This window comes from Tribolium madens, unplaced genomic scaffold, assembly GCF_015345945.1.
Source record: "Tribolium madens isolate multiple individuals breed KSU strain unplaced genomic scaffold, Tmad_KSU_1.1 Scaffold_1;HRSCAF=32;Tcas5.2_LG8, whole genome shotgun sequence".
Taxonomy (NCBI): domain Eukaryota; kingdom Metazoa; phylum Arthropoda; class Insecta; order Coleoptera; family Tenebrionidae; genus Tribolium; species Tribolium madens.
The window spans coordinates 7780190-7794683 of NW_025400984.1; the positions used below are offsets into that span (position 1 = coordinate 7780190).

Consider the following 14494-nt stretch of genomic DNA (forward strand, 5'->3'; position numbering starts at 1 on the left):
ATAGAAACAACTGTTATTAGATAAATTGTGAGGGAAATGCGAAACCTTACAAATGAAGCTTCTTGCAAGAGAAGTAAGTTTGAAACGATATTTATTTGAAAGCTTTCGACAATCTGACAAAGATCAAAGAAATTTTAATTGGATTTTCTTAAATGAAGTAAACTGAATACAGAAATACGTTTCATTCTCTCGGGAGAAAAAATTATTCATTTTTGACACTCTTTCACATAAAGGTCGTAAATAAGTCTCGCCATCGCGCAATCCTCAACTGCCATTCCTTAAAAGAAATATTTGAGTCGTTTTTATTGCCTTCAAATGCGTATTTATTACCCAAGCTTTGAAACACGGTGACTTGATTAAGTGTAGGCGGTGGTAAGTCGCCGGCTATAACTCCTCCAATTCCCCTCATTTTCACTCCCAAGTCCCCCAAACCGGCTAATTCAACTTTTGCGCCGTCAGCGTGATCGACATATACGTCACTAGTCTTGTAAATATCTAGTGATAACTCGCTGTAATGATTCACGCCCGCTCCGATTGCTGCAACATCATTGGCTGAAGACTCAAAACAGGTGTTTGTTATTAGTGGCTCATTAGTGGGCCACGCCTACCGTTAATGTGAACACCCGGTTTGAGCCAACCAAGCTCTACGATTGGCTCAGAGGAGAACGTCGCTGTCACAATAACGTCAGCTCCGGTGACACATTCTTTATTAGAATCGTAACATTTGAACTTTCCGGTGTTTGAAAACTCGTTCAAAGCACGAACGAGAGTTTCCGCTTTGTATTTATTCCGGTTCCAAATCCGGATCTACAAAAAGAAACATCAAACATTGACAGGAGTTAAATAAAACGTTTTTTGCCTCTTCAAATGAAAAAAAATTACTGAAAGCAAGAGCATGAATGTGGCCTTGGTTGCCGGCTCCCAAAATCGCCAAAATTTTAAGTCTTTTACCTTGGGTTAAATATTTTGTGGCCACAGCAGAGGCGGCGGCAGTCCGCCATTTTGTTATTTCAGTGCCGGCAATTACCTGAAATTTGGGGTTCCCCCAAAAGTGTCATACAATTATTAGGACTTACGGCCTTTAAGACGCCTGTGACGTCATCAAAAAGCATAATATAGGCGTTTATTGTAGGTAAGGGTTGGGCTAAACTGGCGTTGTTAGGTGTGGCCGTAACTAATTTGCAACCCAGAGCACCGAAGGTATCATTATCAAGATAGCCGGGCATTGTTAGGAGTCTAGAGTCAGTTTTAGGGCATTTTGTGAATGTTCGGGGACTCTGAATGGCACAATTTCTAGCAGTACACTGTAGTGCCGTTTCAATGGCCTTAAATGTAGAATCCCAGTTTAATAATTTTGTAACTATCTCCTCACTTATGTAAAGTAAATTATTCATTTTTATTGAAAAAACTAAAAAAATAGTGTTAAAAATTGTTAGGTTATATTGTTAAGCAAAAGCACGTGACTTGAAAATGTAAGATGAACTTTCACTTGTTTATTTCCAAACACACTATTGAAATAAGTCAATAACCCGATAAAGATATCGAAACCAAAAAAACAACATTTTTTTACAAGCCTAAAAACTCGGCAATTTGTAAATTTTTGAATGATATTTCTAAGTAGAATCTTGAAAGTGTTTGAAATGAGTATTTTATTTGATATAAATAAAATATGTATTAATAATAACTTTATGAACAACTGATGTGGTAATAATACAAACTTTTGAAATACATTTCTCTTGCAAAATAATTTAAAATTAGGAAATTTGATTCTAAAATAAATATGAAAAATAAATTGGTGTCACGTTAGACACTTCCACATGAGCTTGGCGCATGCGCATCGAGTTTTTCTTTATTCTGAATTCAATGGCTAAAATCCCGCCATTTGGGAATATTTTCGTGTTTATTAAATAATTGCTGAGTTTTCGTTTTGTTTTATGTTTTTAAGACACCTGTTATAATTGATAATTGTTGGTTATTGGGATGTTTTAACATTAAGGATTTGTAGAGTAACAATGGAAATTTCGGCGGTAAGGTTTTTTCCGTTTATTTTCTCATGATTTGTTGAAAAAGTTGTATTATTACGCAACTTTGACCCTAATTAAACACTCCGACATTAAATTTATCCTTTAAGTATTGAATTATTGCGAAAATTGTGATTATTTTGCTTGACTTTTGAAAACCTAACCTCAAACATCAATGACATCACTCATTGGTATTTTATCAAAAAATCATAATTTTGTATCAATTTCACGATGCGCTTTGCAATTTAATAAACTTTTATTATCTTATCAGTCGTGCACAACAAATGTCATGTAATACTTGTGTCTGATTTAATTTTTTTTAAGATGGGGCGCAAAAGGAAGCCCTTGTCTCAACAAACCTCCACAAATAACGTCACCCTAAACTCCTCAACAGTCTCTAAGAAAAAACGCTCAAACGCCAATGATCCCCAGGTAAATAAATTGTTTTCACAACTCAAAAACTCGAAAAACTTTTTAGAGACGTGCTGGAACTATAATTCGCATGGCTCTCAAAAACTTCATGTGTCATTCATTACTTGAGGTTGATTTGAATGAGAACGTCACTATAATCATCGGGCGTAATGGAAGTGGGAAGAGCGCTATTTTGACCGCGCTAGTCGTGGGTCTAGGGGGCAGAGCCAGTCTCACGAATAGGGGCAACAGCATTAAGAGTTTTATCAAAGCTGGAAAAGCATCAGGCAGTGTTGAAATCGAGTTGCATAATGTGGGCTCCATGGCGTACCGGCCAAACGTCTACGGGGACAAAATCACGATAATTCGAAATCTGACCGCGTCGGGGGGCTCCGCTTACAGGATCAAAGCCGCAGACGGGGCTGTAATATCCACTCAACTGAGTGAAATTCACAATATCACTACCAGTCTCAACATCCAAGTTGATAATCCGGTCTGCATCCTCAATCAGGATACGTCTAGGAATTTTTTAAATAGTAACAACCCCAAAAACAAATTTACTCTTTTTATGAAAGCCACTAAATTGGATTCTCTCAGTGAGGAGTACAAGAAGATCATTTTACACAAGAGAGAATCACTGCGACTTTTTGAAGACAAACAAAAAAATTTCAAAAAATTGAAAGAGGAGTTGAAGGAATTGAAACGAAAAATTGATAATCACAAGTCTATTGTTGGCATTCGCGAAAAAATAGAATTGATGAGAATTGAATTACTTTGGGCTAAGGTGCGCGACGCTGAAGACGAAGCACAAAAAGAAGAAAAAATTGTCGATAATTTGGCCAAACAACAGGAGAAACTGCTGGACGACTGTGAAAACCGGTCGAAACGAGTGGAAGATTTGAAAAAAAATATCGCGTAAGCCGTTTACCTCATCAATATTTATTTGTCTCATTTGTCACGTTTTCAGTTCCCACACTCAAAAAATTAACGAACTCAAGGAAACAATTCAAGTCCAGTCAAGACCCCAATGGGACGTCAAGAGAGTTATTGATGACCTCAGGACGAAATACAACGACAAACGACGAGAAAAACAACTGATCTTAGGCACAATTGAATCGAAAACAAAAGAAGCCGACGTTTTGCAAAACGAAATCGAAAACGCCAACGAAAAGTAGTCTATATCAATTGTTTTAACCGTTTGTCATTTGTTATTTTTAGAATGACACGCGTGGAACAAGAGAAAATGCAACGCTTGCGTGATTTAAAGAACATGAATGAGAAAATCAAGGGTATGGAGGACCACCTACAGACATGTCGTAACGATTTGTATCAAATACGTAGCGACATCTCGCGGCGTGACGAAGAAAAGTCGAATTTGAGACGTGACATCAGCCAACTCGATCATCAAATAAGTAATGATTTGTATCCACTTTGCTCTGAATTAATTGTTTTGGTTCTAGATAACGAAAAAAGGAGTTTAGCCGCGTTGCAAAACGAATCGGGGAATACCCTGCTTTTGTATGGTCGGGACATCCCCCGTGTACAACAATTAATCGAGCAGAACAAAAGTCGGTTCAAACATCAGCCTCGCGGCCCATTAGGCTCTTACATAAAACTCAAAGATAAAAAATGGGCCGTCGCAGTGGAGAGTTACCTCACACCAGGCCTACTAGGATCGTTCACCGTTGATAATTCCAGCGATAATCAATTGTTAGTTCAGATTTTTAACCAGGTCTGGTCTAGTGGGCGTAAGCCGGCTATAATCACGTCGAAGTTTTTCTTTAAGGTGGCTTTGGAAAGAAAAAAGTGACACCTAGTGACTATGTTTGTTGTAGAAACATGACGTTAGGAACAATTTAGTCAGAGCCCCCTCGGATTGTGTTGGGATTTATGACGTTTTGGAAATCGAGGATGCCGTGGTTGCGAATTGTATCGTAGATCAGGCCCAGGTTGAAGGGATTTTGTTAATTCCCAGTAACGAACGTGCTATGCAATTGTTATCTCATGCCAGTCACGTGCCACAAAACTGTCAACAAGGGATTACAATCAAAGGTGATAAATATTATCCCGATCCCAATTACAAGACTTACGGGTCGAGGTACCACAGGGCACAGTATTTGCAAGTCGATACTAAAGAACATATCCTGTGAGTTGGCTGTGATTGTTTGACAGATGGTCGTAACAAACTTGATTTTTTTTCTAGTCAATTGGAACACAATATCAAAGAAATGACACAGAAAAAGGAAGCGATGGAAAAACAACTGAGTGCGATTTCTGCTGAAATTCGCGACCAGGAAACCAAAAAATCACAATTGGAGGAAAAAATTAAGAAAATGGATGCGGCCCGTACGCAGATTAGGCGACAGTTGGAGCAGTTGAAAGCTACAGCGGAACCGGAAGTCGCCAGTGTTGAACTCCTAGTAATCAATAATTTTTTGTTGATAAAATCTAACGAAATTGTTTTAGGAAAGTGAATTAACGGAAATTCGTGAGACAATTCAGCAAAAAAACGCCCAATTAGCTACCGTTGAAGAAGCACAGAAAGAAATCAAATCTGACATTAAACAAAATGAAGAAAAATTACAAAACTTGAAAGCGGCGAATACCGATTTGGAGGAACGGATGCGCGAACTTGAAGTACCGTTTTCTTTTGTTTTAATCGTTTCTCAATTGTCTTGTTTAGGAACAAATGAAAGAAGATCAAATCCGACAGAAAGAAATCACGACAAGCGAGGAGTTTGATAAGAGGAAAGCACAAGAGTTTAAAAAGAAGATCAATCAGGCACAATCTGAGCTCGTTTTGAAACAAGCAGCCGTGAAAAAGTATACAGAGCAGGCCATGAGTTTGGGGGAAAGACAGGAAACGGCCAGGTTGGTAACACGTACTAAATTTTGGGTGTTTTACTGGAATGTTTAGGAAAATTTGCGATATCGCCAACGAAATCAGCGAATTGGAGCGCAATGTTCGTCGGATTGGAACATCGACGGAAAATGCCGAGGAATTGTTAGAGAAGTACCATTCAATGCACGAGAAATACAATGAATTGTCAACGCTTCTCACATGTCTTAATGACGATATCAAGGATCTAACCAAAGCGGTGGAACAAAGGACGCGCCATTATAAACTTACAGAGAACTATTTCGTTACTTTTATTAAACATTCATTTAAAAAAATTATGGAAGTTCGTCAGTTTAAAGTATGTTTTTTTTTTATGGTTGAGTAGGTTTAATTTTGGTTTTTAGGGGTCAATTGAGATTAATTTACAAGAACAGACATTAGATTTAGTTGTTATACCTCAGCATGGGTCTCAGGGATTGACCACCACTTCAAATTTGTCAGGGGGTGAAAGGTCATTTTCGACCGTTGCATTCTTGTATTCATTGTGGCAGTGCATGGAATTTCCGTTCTATTTTCTTGACGAGTTTGATGTCTATATGGTTAGTCGTACAAAAAAAGACTATTAGATTTTCATATTAAAATATTTTTTAGGATAAGTTGAATAGAACCAAAGTGATTGATATTTTGATACATCATGCTGAGACGCATCCTGAATTGCAGTTTGTGTTTTTAACACCTCAAGACGTATCATTTGTCAAAAAGGCTTCTATTTTAAGGTAATTGATTGTAATTAATTGATGAAAAAATAATTTTGCATTCTTTCTAGATTACAAGATCCTGAAAGAAACAATGTGTGATATTAATGTTTTGCAGTGTATTTTAAAAATTACATATTTTTGCAGAATAAAGTTTATTTGAAAAAATATATTAATATTTTATATACAATCAGGTAACAAAAATCCAGTCTTCTCAATCACTTTTATCCTCAGTTTTCTTCCTATAATCCCTACAATCGTGGAACAGCTTCCTCTCATTGTTAAACTTATACTCGAAAACACTTCCTTGGCAATAAAAACACGAAGCGTAAGGTTTGTGACGGACCATTACCCCATCGAAATGTGTCTTCAAGGCTTGAAACGTGGGGGCGAAAAAGAGTTTACATTCATCACAGTAAAAGTGGTGTTGGATTTCATAATCGTGGATCACCTGAGCGTCTTGGGGCTCCAAAAATCGGGGGTGGATTGCGTCGAGTTCCGTGTAGGTTTCATTTTTGATGAATTTTTCGGTATTTTCTTTGGGATTTTCCATAAAAAGAGTTGCAGGCTATTTATAGATACGTTCAATTGATTGTGGCGATTAGATTTTGCAATAGTTTAAGTCGAATTGAATTTTTCTAGGTTATGTTTGGCGCGATTTTAGGATACTAGACGATGCGCCGAAATTAGTTTTAAAATTTTTTAGTATAAAAATCAGTTAAATTAAATATTAATAATGTAAAAAACAGAACTTTTTTCTTCGCTACAATCATTACTATACGGCTTAAAATTAATTAGAATTATAAATTATGGAAATATGTTAAACGCAACGTCTTGTTTCTCGAAAAACCAAAAAATCAAAATTATTATTTTCAGTTAGGCTGACCACCATACCACCATCAAAATCCCTATATTATTCAAATTTGAATAACACTTCTCCCGCATTGTTAATTGCACTTTTTAGTGTTTTAGCACATATTAAATCATTTTCTTTCGATAATAGAATTCTATTATTAATAATGTGATAAAAACTGTCCCCAAAAGACGATGTTGTGACCCCTGTAATGCTTGTCGTCAAGTCATTTGTGACGACAATCTAAAATTAGACAATAATTGATAAAAAAAAGTAGTCAAAGTGAAAAATATTTACCGCAAATTTATGTAAACTAGTTAAAATTCGAAGTTCTTGAAAAAGTCTATAAATTAAGTTAGGCCTTTCGATGCATGGTTGGTGTTGTTTTAAAGGCCATGAAATGCTATCAATAATCAACAATCTGATCTAAAATTACATACTGATTAAAAACATATGACCCAATTAGTCATAATTACGCAGTTATTAGATAACCAAGTTTTTAAAAACTGAACACTTGCAAACAATTCGGTAAAATTCGTAGCTTCAATACACAAGATTTTCTGCATAATTGTCTCAACATCAGAGACATACTTTTGTGCTATTTCTGTAACAAAAATGAAAAAAAAAAATCACATTATAAAACCTTCTAAAATCCCACCTTGAAGCCTTTCTAAACTGAAATTATTGTTTGTATGAATAAAAACTGCTTCACCAGCGACACCAACTGATAAGTGTAAACAAATCTGAGTCCTCCCAGCCCCTGGAAGCCCACAAAGTTCTGTCACAAGCCCTGCCACTATTTCCTTGCCCAAAAGACTGTCTAATTGTGGCACAAACGTAGTCACAGGCTTCCACTTTGATTCATTTTCATACAATTCTAAAGCAGAACATGATTTTGGAGTCTTTTTAAGCGAAACCCAATCAGGAATCACTGTTTCAACATTGTGGTCTAAATCATTACAATAATTATAGCCCAGATTTTTGAGTTTGCCAAGAAGGCTTTTTGGCAAATTCAATGATGAGACTGGTTGATTCATTTTAAAAACACGAAAATATAAATAAATTTAATAAAAGTGAGGTTATGTTAGTGTCATTTTGCCGGTCCAAGGCTATCAAAACCAAGGTGTGTCTATTGCGCCCCTGACGTCATTTCATTTTGCATAAGTTACGTCACATTTAATTCAAATGCAATATCAAACGCAAATCTTTATTACATCACAAAAAATCCATTACATCATTTATTCAAGTGTCACAACTGGAATTTCCGACAATTCGTTGATGTCGGCCGGTTCTTCGCAAGCTCCAAACTTGACGATATACAACGATTTTTGCTCTTCATGCGGCCTTGACTTCACATGACAAAGAAATTCGCATTTATTACCATAAGATTTGCCATTCGAAGCACAAACGGGGGCGTAAATACGTGAACAAATGCACGGAATTGGTCGCTCACTTTTCACATATACGGCTAAAACAGCGAAAAGTATAACAATTACCGCTTTCATTGTGTTAACAACAATAAATTGGCTTTTTATAACTTATTGGCGCACTAGAGCGTAAAATCAATCTGACTAGACAATATTTAAACAGTGAGCGTTGCTTTATATAGGTATATAAAAATCGAACAAGTGTTTTTATCTGAGAATATTTAAGTATAAAACAACAAATACTTTCTTCAAAATAATTATATTTACATAGCTTACTTGATGTAGGTAAACAATAATAACAAGTACCTACATTTGTTGTATGTAGTATAAACGTATGTGAATGATCCATTTTATTACTTTTTTATTTACATTAAAAGCAAATAAATTGTTACTATCATTTATCGACTTTCTTTTCTTGAACTACATTAAAGAAACGATAAAACTTGACAGCACATTTCTGGATTAGACATTTGATAGACGGTCAGTTCAATCCACTTTACAGTCATGAATCATGCATTTGTCTCAAGTACAATCAATTTATTTTTATCACAATCATGATCGAGATCGTGATTGTGAAAGTACTCAAAATCAATACAGTTTAAAGTAATTTATTGTGTCGGTGCGACATTGATGGCACCATGATTAATTAAAAACAAGCAAGCTTTGGAATTTTATAATACGGAGTTAGAGTGTAGGTATATCGGATTTTGATTTCAAACAATTCGATTAATTATTAAATTGGTTAAAATCGATTGCGATTAAAATACATTTCAAGGTCATCCGAGTGTACATAATTTTAGAGTAATGAAGACGCTTGAATAAATTGTGATTAAATAGAGGTTTGTCTTAGAGATTGGCAACACCATATTTAGTGTTTTTTGTTCACATCAAATCACTCAAATTATCATGGGTTCAATTAATTTTCTGATCAAAGTGGCCTCTGATTTTAAAATTAAATTGGCAACATTGATGTAGAAATAGATAAGTCGCTACATTGCTCAATGCTGCCAACTTTGATCAAAAATTTCATCAATTTTAATCACCTTTACCTAAAACAATAAATAATGTTGACATTTGGATAAAAATAAAACATTAATTTATGAATTATAAACGACAACAGCATATATCATACTTTTCCCTCATTGTGTTTCTAATTATTTTCGAGTCTTTGTCTACTTTGTGGTTTCTATCGGGTGCGCCAAAACTCGCGCCCAAGAGAAAAAATTTAAGTAAGATAAGATACAAGGAACATGGAAAAAACGTTTATATATAAATTCTATTTGTCAAACAATTTTGACATTTATTTTTTGACATTTGACATTTTTTTATGTCCATTTAATGATAGTGATGATCTTGTATATGTTTTTTTTACAATTATTTAGTAAAGGTACAAAAATTTTGCTAATGAAAGCCACAAATAACATTAATCAGAGTTACAATTTTAGGATACAACTTCCTTGTTTCCTCCTCTAACAGCCTGTAGCAAAACAACTTTAGTCCGGTCAAATTAGTCATAAAAATAGTGGTCAAATAACGAAAATTCCGACAGAGCTAAATTTTGGTGGAGACCTTGGGTATACCATTAGAAATAAAGTGTCAAAAGTCCCCATCGATCCCATGTGTGCTAAAAAAGTTATTCGGGGTCAAAGGTCAATATTTGACGTTTTTTAGATTTTCTTCGAAAACGGCAAGTTTTATCAAAAAAGTAGCTCAGACGAAAATTATAGATCTTAAAATTATCTACAAAATGGTCTTTATACTTTTTTTTCCAAGAATCACCATTCCTGAGATATCGCGATTTTAAAAGTTGAAGGAGTAACGTTCTACATCATATGCACATACAGAGTGCGCCAGAACTCGCGCCCCAAAGACAAATGCCATGTAGGGTAAGGTACCAGGAACATAAAAAAAAATTAAAAAAATTCTATCTATAAAAATTTCGAAGTTATGAGAGTTTAAATTTTGCACTTTGACTCTTATTTATTTCTGTAGGATAAATAATTTTCTACGTTTTTTTGCTACAGGTTATTAGAAAAGGAAACAAAGAAGCTGTATCCTAAGTTGTAACTCTGTTTAATATTATTTGTAGCTTTTATTGACAAAATTTTTGTACCTTTATCAAATAATTATAAAAAAACATATACAAGGTCATCAGTATTATTAAATAGACATAAAAAATTACAAATGTCAAAAAATAAATGTCAAAATTTTTTGACAGATAGAATTTTTTAAACATTTTTTCAGTACTCTGGGGACTACCCAATTACTCCCTTTCAATGCAATGCGCGATTTTTTGAACAGCCTGTATGTATTACCAAATAAATTCTTTTTAATTCTAATGGAATCGAGATATTTATAAGTTTAATGAAGTAGAAGAAAAATTTCAAGTAAAATAAGATACCAGGAACATAAAAAAAATGTTTAAAAAATTTTATCTGTCAAAAAAATTTGACATTTGTTTTTTGACATTTGACTATTTTTTATGTCTATTTAATAATACTGATGATTTTGTATATATTTTTTTACAAATATCTAGTAAAGGTACAAAAGTTTTGCCAATAAAAGCCACAAATAACATTGAACAGAGTTACAATTTAGGACACAGCTTTTTTGTTTCTTCTTCTAATGGCCTGTAGCAAAAAAACTTGGAGAATTATTTTCCCTACAGAAATAAATAGAGTCAAAGTGCAAAATTTAAACTCTCATAACTATGAAACTTTTATAGATAGATTTTTTTTTTAAATTTTTTCTATGTTTGTGGTACCTTACCCTACATTGCATTTGTCTTTGAAGCGGGAGTTCTGACGCACTCTGTATGTGCATACCATGTAGAACGTGACTCCTTCAACTTTTAGAATCGCGATATCTCAGGAATGGTGATTGTTAGAAAAAAAGTATAAGGACCATTTTGTAGATAATTTCAAGATCTATATTTTTTGTCTGGGCTACTTTTTTGATAAAACTTACCGTTTTCGAAAAAAATCTAAAAAACGTCAAATTTCGACCTTTGACCCCGAATAACTTTTTTAGCACACATGGGATCGATGGGGACTTTTGACACTTTATTCCTAATGGTGTACTCAATATCTCCACCAAAATTTAGCTCTGTCGGAATTTTAGTTATTTAAAATGTTTATTTTGACCGGACTAACTTGGAAAATTATTTTTACAACAAAAATAAATAGAGTCAAAGTGCAAAATTTAAACTCTCATAACTTCGAAATTTTTATAGATATTTTTTTTTAACATTTTCTCCATGTTCCTGGTATTTTACCTTATATGGCATGGGGCTCGAGTTTTGGCGCAACCTGTATAATTATACAATTTAGTGTGTGCTAACGATTTTTCTTCACTAATATTAAAAAAATGTATTTAATAAAAATAAAAATTTATATGCGAAAGAAATTAACTAGTGTTTTCCTACGACCACATACGAAAGGTACAATTACAATTACATATGCCCGAAAATTGGCAATATCGTTCGTGGTCAAAAACCTGTGCGATTTGTTTTCGCGCTGTGTGTTAGAAATTTAACGCACAATTCATACTCGAATGTTTTATATTTTTTCATTCAACGTATTTTTTTTGTATCCATTATAAAAAATAAATCGTTATTCAACGTCTTTTTGTATCCATTATAAAAAATAAATCGTTATGAAAAAAAAATATGTTCGTAAGAAAAACATTATTTATGGTCGTAGGAAAAATAGTGTACAAAACTTGCAGGAAAGTGTCTAACGCACTTGCGGGATTGCCTGCACTCGGCTAACGCCTCGTGCGCAACTTTCCCGCTTGTGCGTTATTTATCACTTTCCGTGCTCGTTATGTAATATACTATTAACTAACAATTACAAATGCAACATACTAAAAAATTGTCATAGTCTTAACGTCTGCATTTTTTTCTTTGCAGTGGTATTTACTACACAATATTTTTTCTATAAAAATAAGTACACAGTTAAGTATATGGACAGGTTTTTTTATATATTTTGTTATCTAATACCAATGTTATAAAATAATATAACAAATTCATCGAAAAATAGATAAAATGGAGTTGTTAGAATAAAATATATTCATTAATTTTTTATTTGACGTGCCAAGAATAACGGCACTGTTGTCAATCTATTCATGAGTACCAACCCTTCTGATTATTAATAATAGAAATGTTAATTATACGACCGTAAGCTGTCATTTGAGCACAATTAACACCCCTATTGTAATGTATCAGCAGTGATTTAAATCGATTATTTCTATGAAAAATTGCTATCATGCCAACTTTAAGCTTTGAGGTTATTTCCTTGATACACCATGATTAACAACTTTGCGGGAAATGCACTGTTAATCATTTCTGACAGTGTATAGTCGTTTAATGCATCCTTCACCCCTAAATTCGTACTCTAAACATCCGGTCCATGGCCGACTACGACACGACATTGTCTAGTTGGTGAAAAAACGCATTTCTTTTTATGCTGTCTTCAATTTTTTGCGTGAGTATCTTACCGCGATACGTGGGATAAATACCAAGGAGGAACCCGGCGCCTCCGCCATTTTGCACACTTCAGTGTAAATTGCCTTTTAATGAGGCGAGATCGTTTGTTAAGGACATACATATAACTCAAGTTTCGTTCGAGGGCTTTTTTATTGGAACAAAACGTGACAGCAACTGATTAACTGTTAGTGCTACTAACTGAGTTAGACAAGTTGGCAGACTCAGGGGAAGAAGTTTGCCCGGTCCAAGGTTGAAATTAGGGCATCGAGTTTACTGTTTGAATTTCGCTTCTTGAAAGATTCATCATTTTACTACTGACTTTGACAAGGACGTGGCGTTTGCAAGTTACGATGGATGTGAATACTTCAAAAGGGCTGTTTACAGCCCATGGGGAGGCGGGAAATCGACCAGGAAAACACCATAAATGACAAGAGCCGTTTAAAACGTCATTTAAAAAACATCATCATTTTGATCATCGATGAATTTTTTCAATTAAATTTTAAGTTTCTGATTAGAGCAATCTCTGACACCAGTGTTGCCAGCTCAAAAAAAGTCATCACATACGAGTTGAAAAAGTTTTCACTAAATTACTAAGTAATGATTTAAATCTTTTCAAAATTGTCAAAAATGTACGTCTGTAAACTGTGTGAATAAAGGCTAGGTAAAAATCTTACATGATTTTTTTTATAACAATTTAGTGATTTGTACTTAAAATCTCGCAAAAAACAAAGCATACAAATCTGCTTAATCTCTTAAAAAAGGCAATTAAATTACTTTTAACCCAATTCTGTTATCATAAACGTGCTAAAATATAATTTTTGACTTAATTTGTTGACTTCTTGGTTTGTTTTAGCAAAATCTCGCAAAAAAAACACTAAGATTTTAATACAAAAACGAACTAAATTGAGTGAAACAAGCTAAAACATAATACCAATTTTTAATTTTTTAATCTATTTAAACAAATTTTTCATTTTTTTTTATATCCAAAACGTGCTAAAAAACACCATTTTGAGCAAAATTTATTAAATTTTCAGATTTTTTTAGCAAAGTAATTCTAATTGAAAAGTATACCTACAGTTAGGGAATTAAAATTTCGGGCAGTATTTTTCTGTCACTTTATAAAGTTCACTGTAAACTACCTTTTACTGTCATCATGACTGACATTTGACAATTAAGCGTTTCTGTCAGTGACGCTATTTTTTTAAATCAAAATGACATAAACATGACAAAAGTTAAAATGGTAAAGGTTGCTTTAGAGTTTACATTATGAAAATGACAATACTGCATGAAATTTTAATTCCGTAACTGTACCTACTAAAGAATTCGAAAAAGGTAAAAGTAGATAAATTGTCATTATCGACAATGGTTAGTAAAATTTCGTAAAAAACAAATAGAACTATTTTTGACTAATTTGGTGTTTTTTGTTTATTGTAGAGAAAATTTGGCGAAAAAATAAAGTTTCTGGTTGAAAAACGTACAAAATGCCCGAAAAAGATCCAAAACTATTAATGTATTAAAGTTTTTTAGTTTTAAAAAATTACCAGATATTAAAATTTTAACAAAAGTTTTTATCAAATCACCAGACCAGCATGAAAATCATCAGATCTGATGAAATTTCACTCTACCTGGCAACAAGTCTAACACTGAAGTTTGCATTGAAAACACTGGATAAAATTGAGCAGAAGACATATCTCGTATGTTC

General features: G+C 33.7%; 4 protein-coding genes across 5 annotated transcripts; 1 reads left to right on the forward strand and 3 right to left on the reverse strand.

Moving 5' to 3' along the window:
• Positions 1-74: 74 nt before the first annotated feature.
• Positions 75-1628, reverse strand: LOC123003796 (ketimine reductase mu-crystallin). 2 transcript variants are annotated; one of them, XM_044396791.1, is made up of 6 exons: positions 1460-1628; positions 1077-1408; positions 860-1027; positions 609-807; positions 331-537; positions 75-277 (listed from the first exon to the last, which is right to left on the reverse strand). In XM_044396791.1, the coding sequence occupies exons 2-6, from the start codon at positions 1392-1394 to the stop codon at positions 207-209; spliced, it is 963 nt and encodes a 320-aa protein (XP_044252726.1). In that variant the 5' UTR covers positions 1395-1408; positions 1460-1628; the 3' UTR covers positions 75-206. The 2 variants fall into 2 exon arrangements, with proteins under 2 accessions (XP_044252726.1, XP_044252724.1); XM_044396789.1 differs by lacking the exon at positions 1460-1628 and having other exon boundaries at positions 1077-1453.
• A 225-nt stretch (positions 1629-1853) lies between these two features.
• LOC123004542 (structural maintenance of chromosomes protein 6) lies at positions 1854-6196 on the forward strand. Its single transcript, XM_044397883.1, has 14 exons — positions 1854-2027; positions 2346-2453; positions 2500-3347; positions 3400-3603; positions 3651-3844; positions 3893-4218; positions 4268-4578; positions 4636-4852; positions 4899-5069; positions 5116-5303; positions 5350-5629; positions 5676-5870; positions 5923-6047; positions 6098-6196. Exons 1-14 carry the CDS (start codon positions 2013-2015, stop codon positions 6126-6128), a joined length of 3213 nt encoding a protein of 1070 aa, XP_044253818.1. The 5' UTR covers positions 1854-2012; the 3' UTR covers positions 6129-6196.
• On the reverse strand, positions 6165-7963 carry LOC123004543 (DNA repair protein RAD51 homolog 3-like). Its single transcript, XM_044397885.1, has 4 exons — positions 7538-7963; positions 7356-7483; positions 7177-7305; positions 6165-7122 (listed from the first exon to the last, which is right to left on the reverse strand). Exons 1-4 carry the CDS (start codon positions 7914-7916, stop codon positions 6940-6942), a joined length of 819 nt encoding a protein of 272 aa, XP_044253820.1. The 5' UTR covers positions 7917-7963; the 3' UTR covers positions 6165-6939.
• Positions 7964-8072: 109 nt separating this feature from the next.
• Positions 8073-8471, reverse strand: LOC123004544 (ovomucoid-like). The gene has a single exon (XM_044397886.1). It carries the CDS (start codon positions 8382-8384, stop codon positions 8118-8120), a length of 267 nt encoding a protein of 88 aa, XP_044253821.1. The 5' UTR covers positions 8385-8471; the 3' UTR covers positions 8073-8117.
• Positions 8472-14494: the final 6023 nt, after the last annotated feature.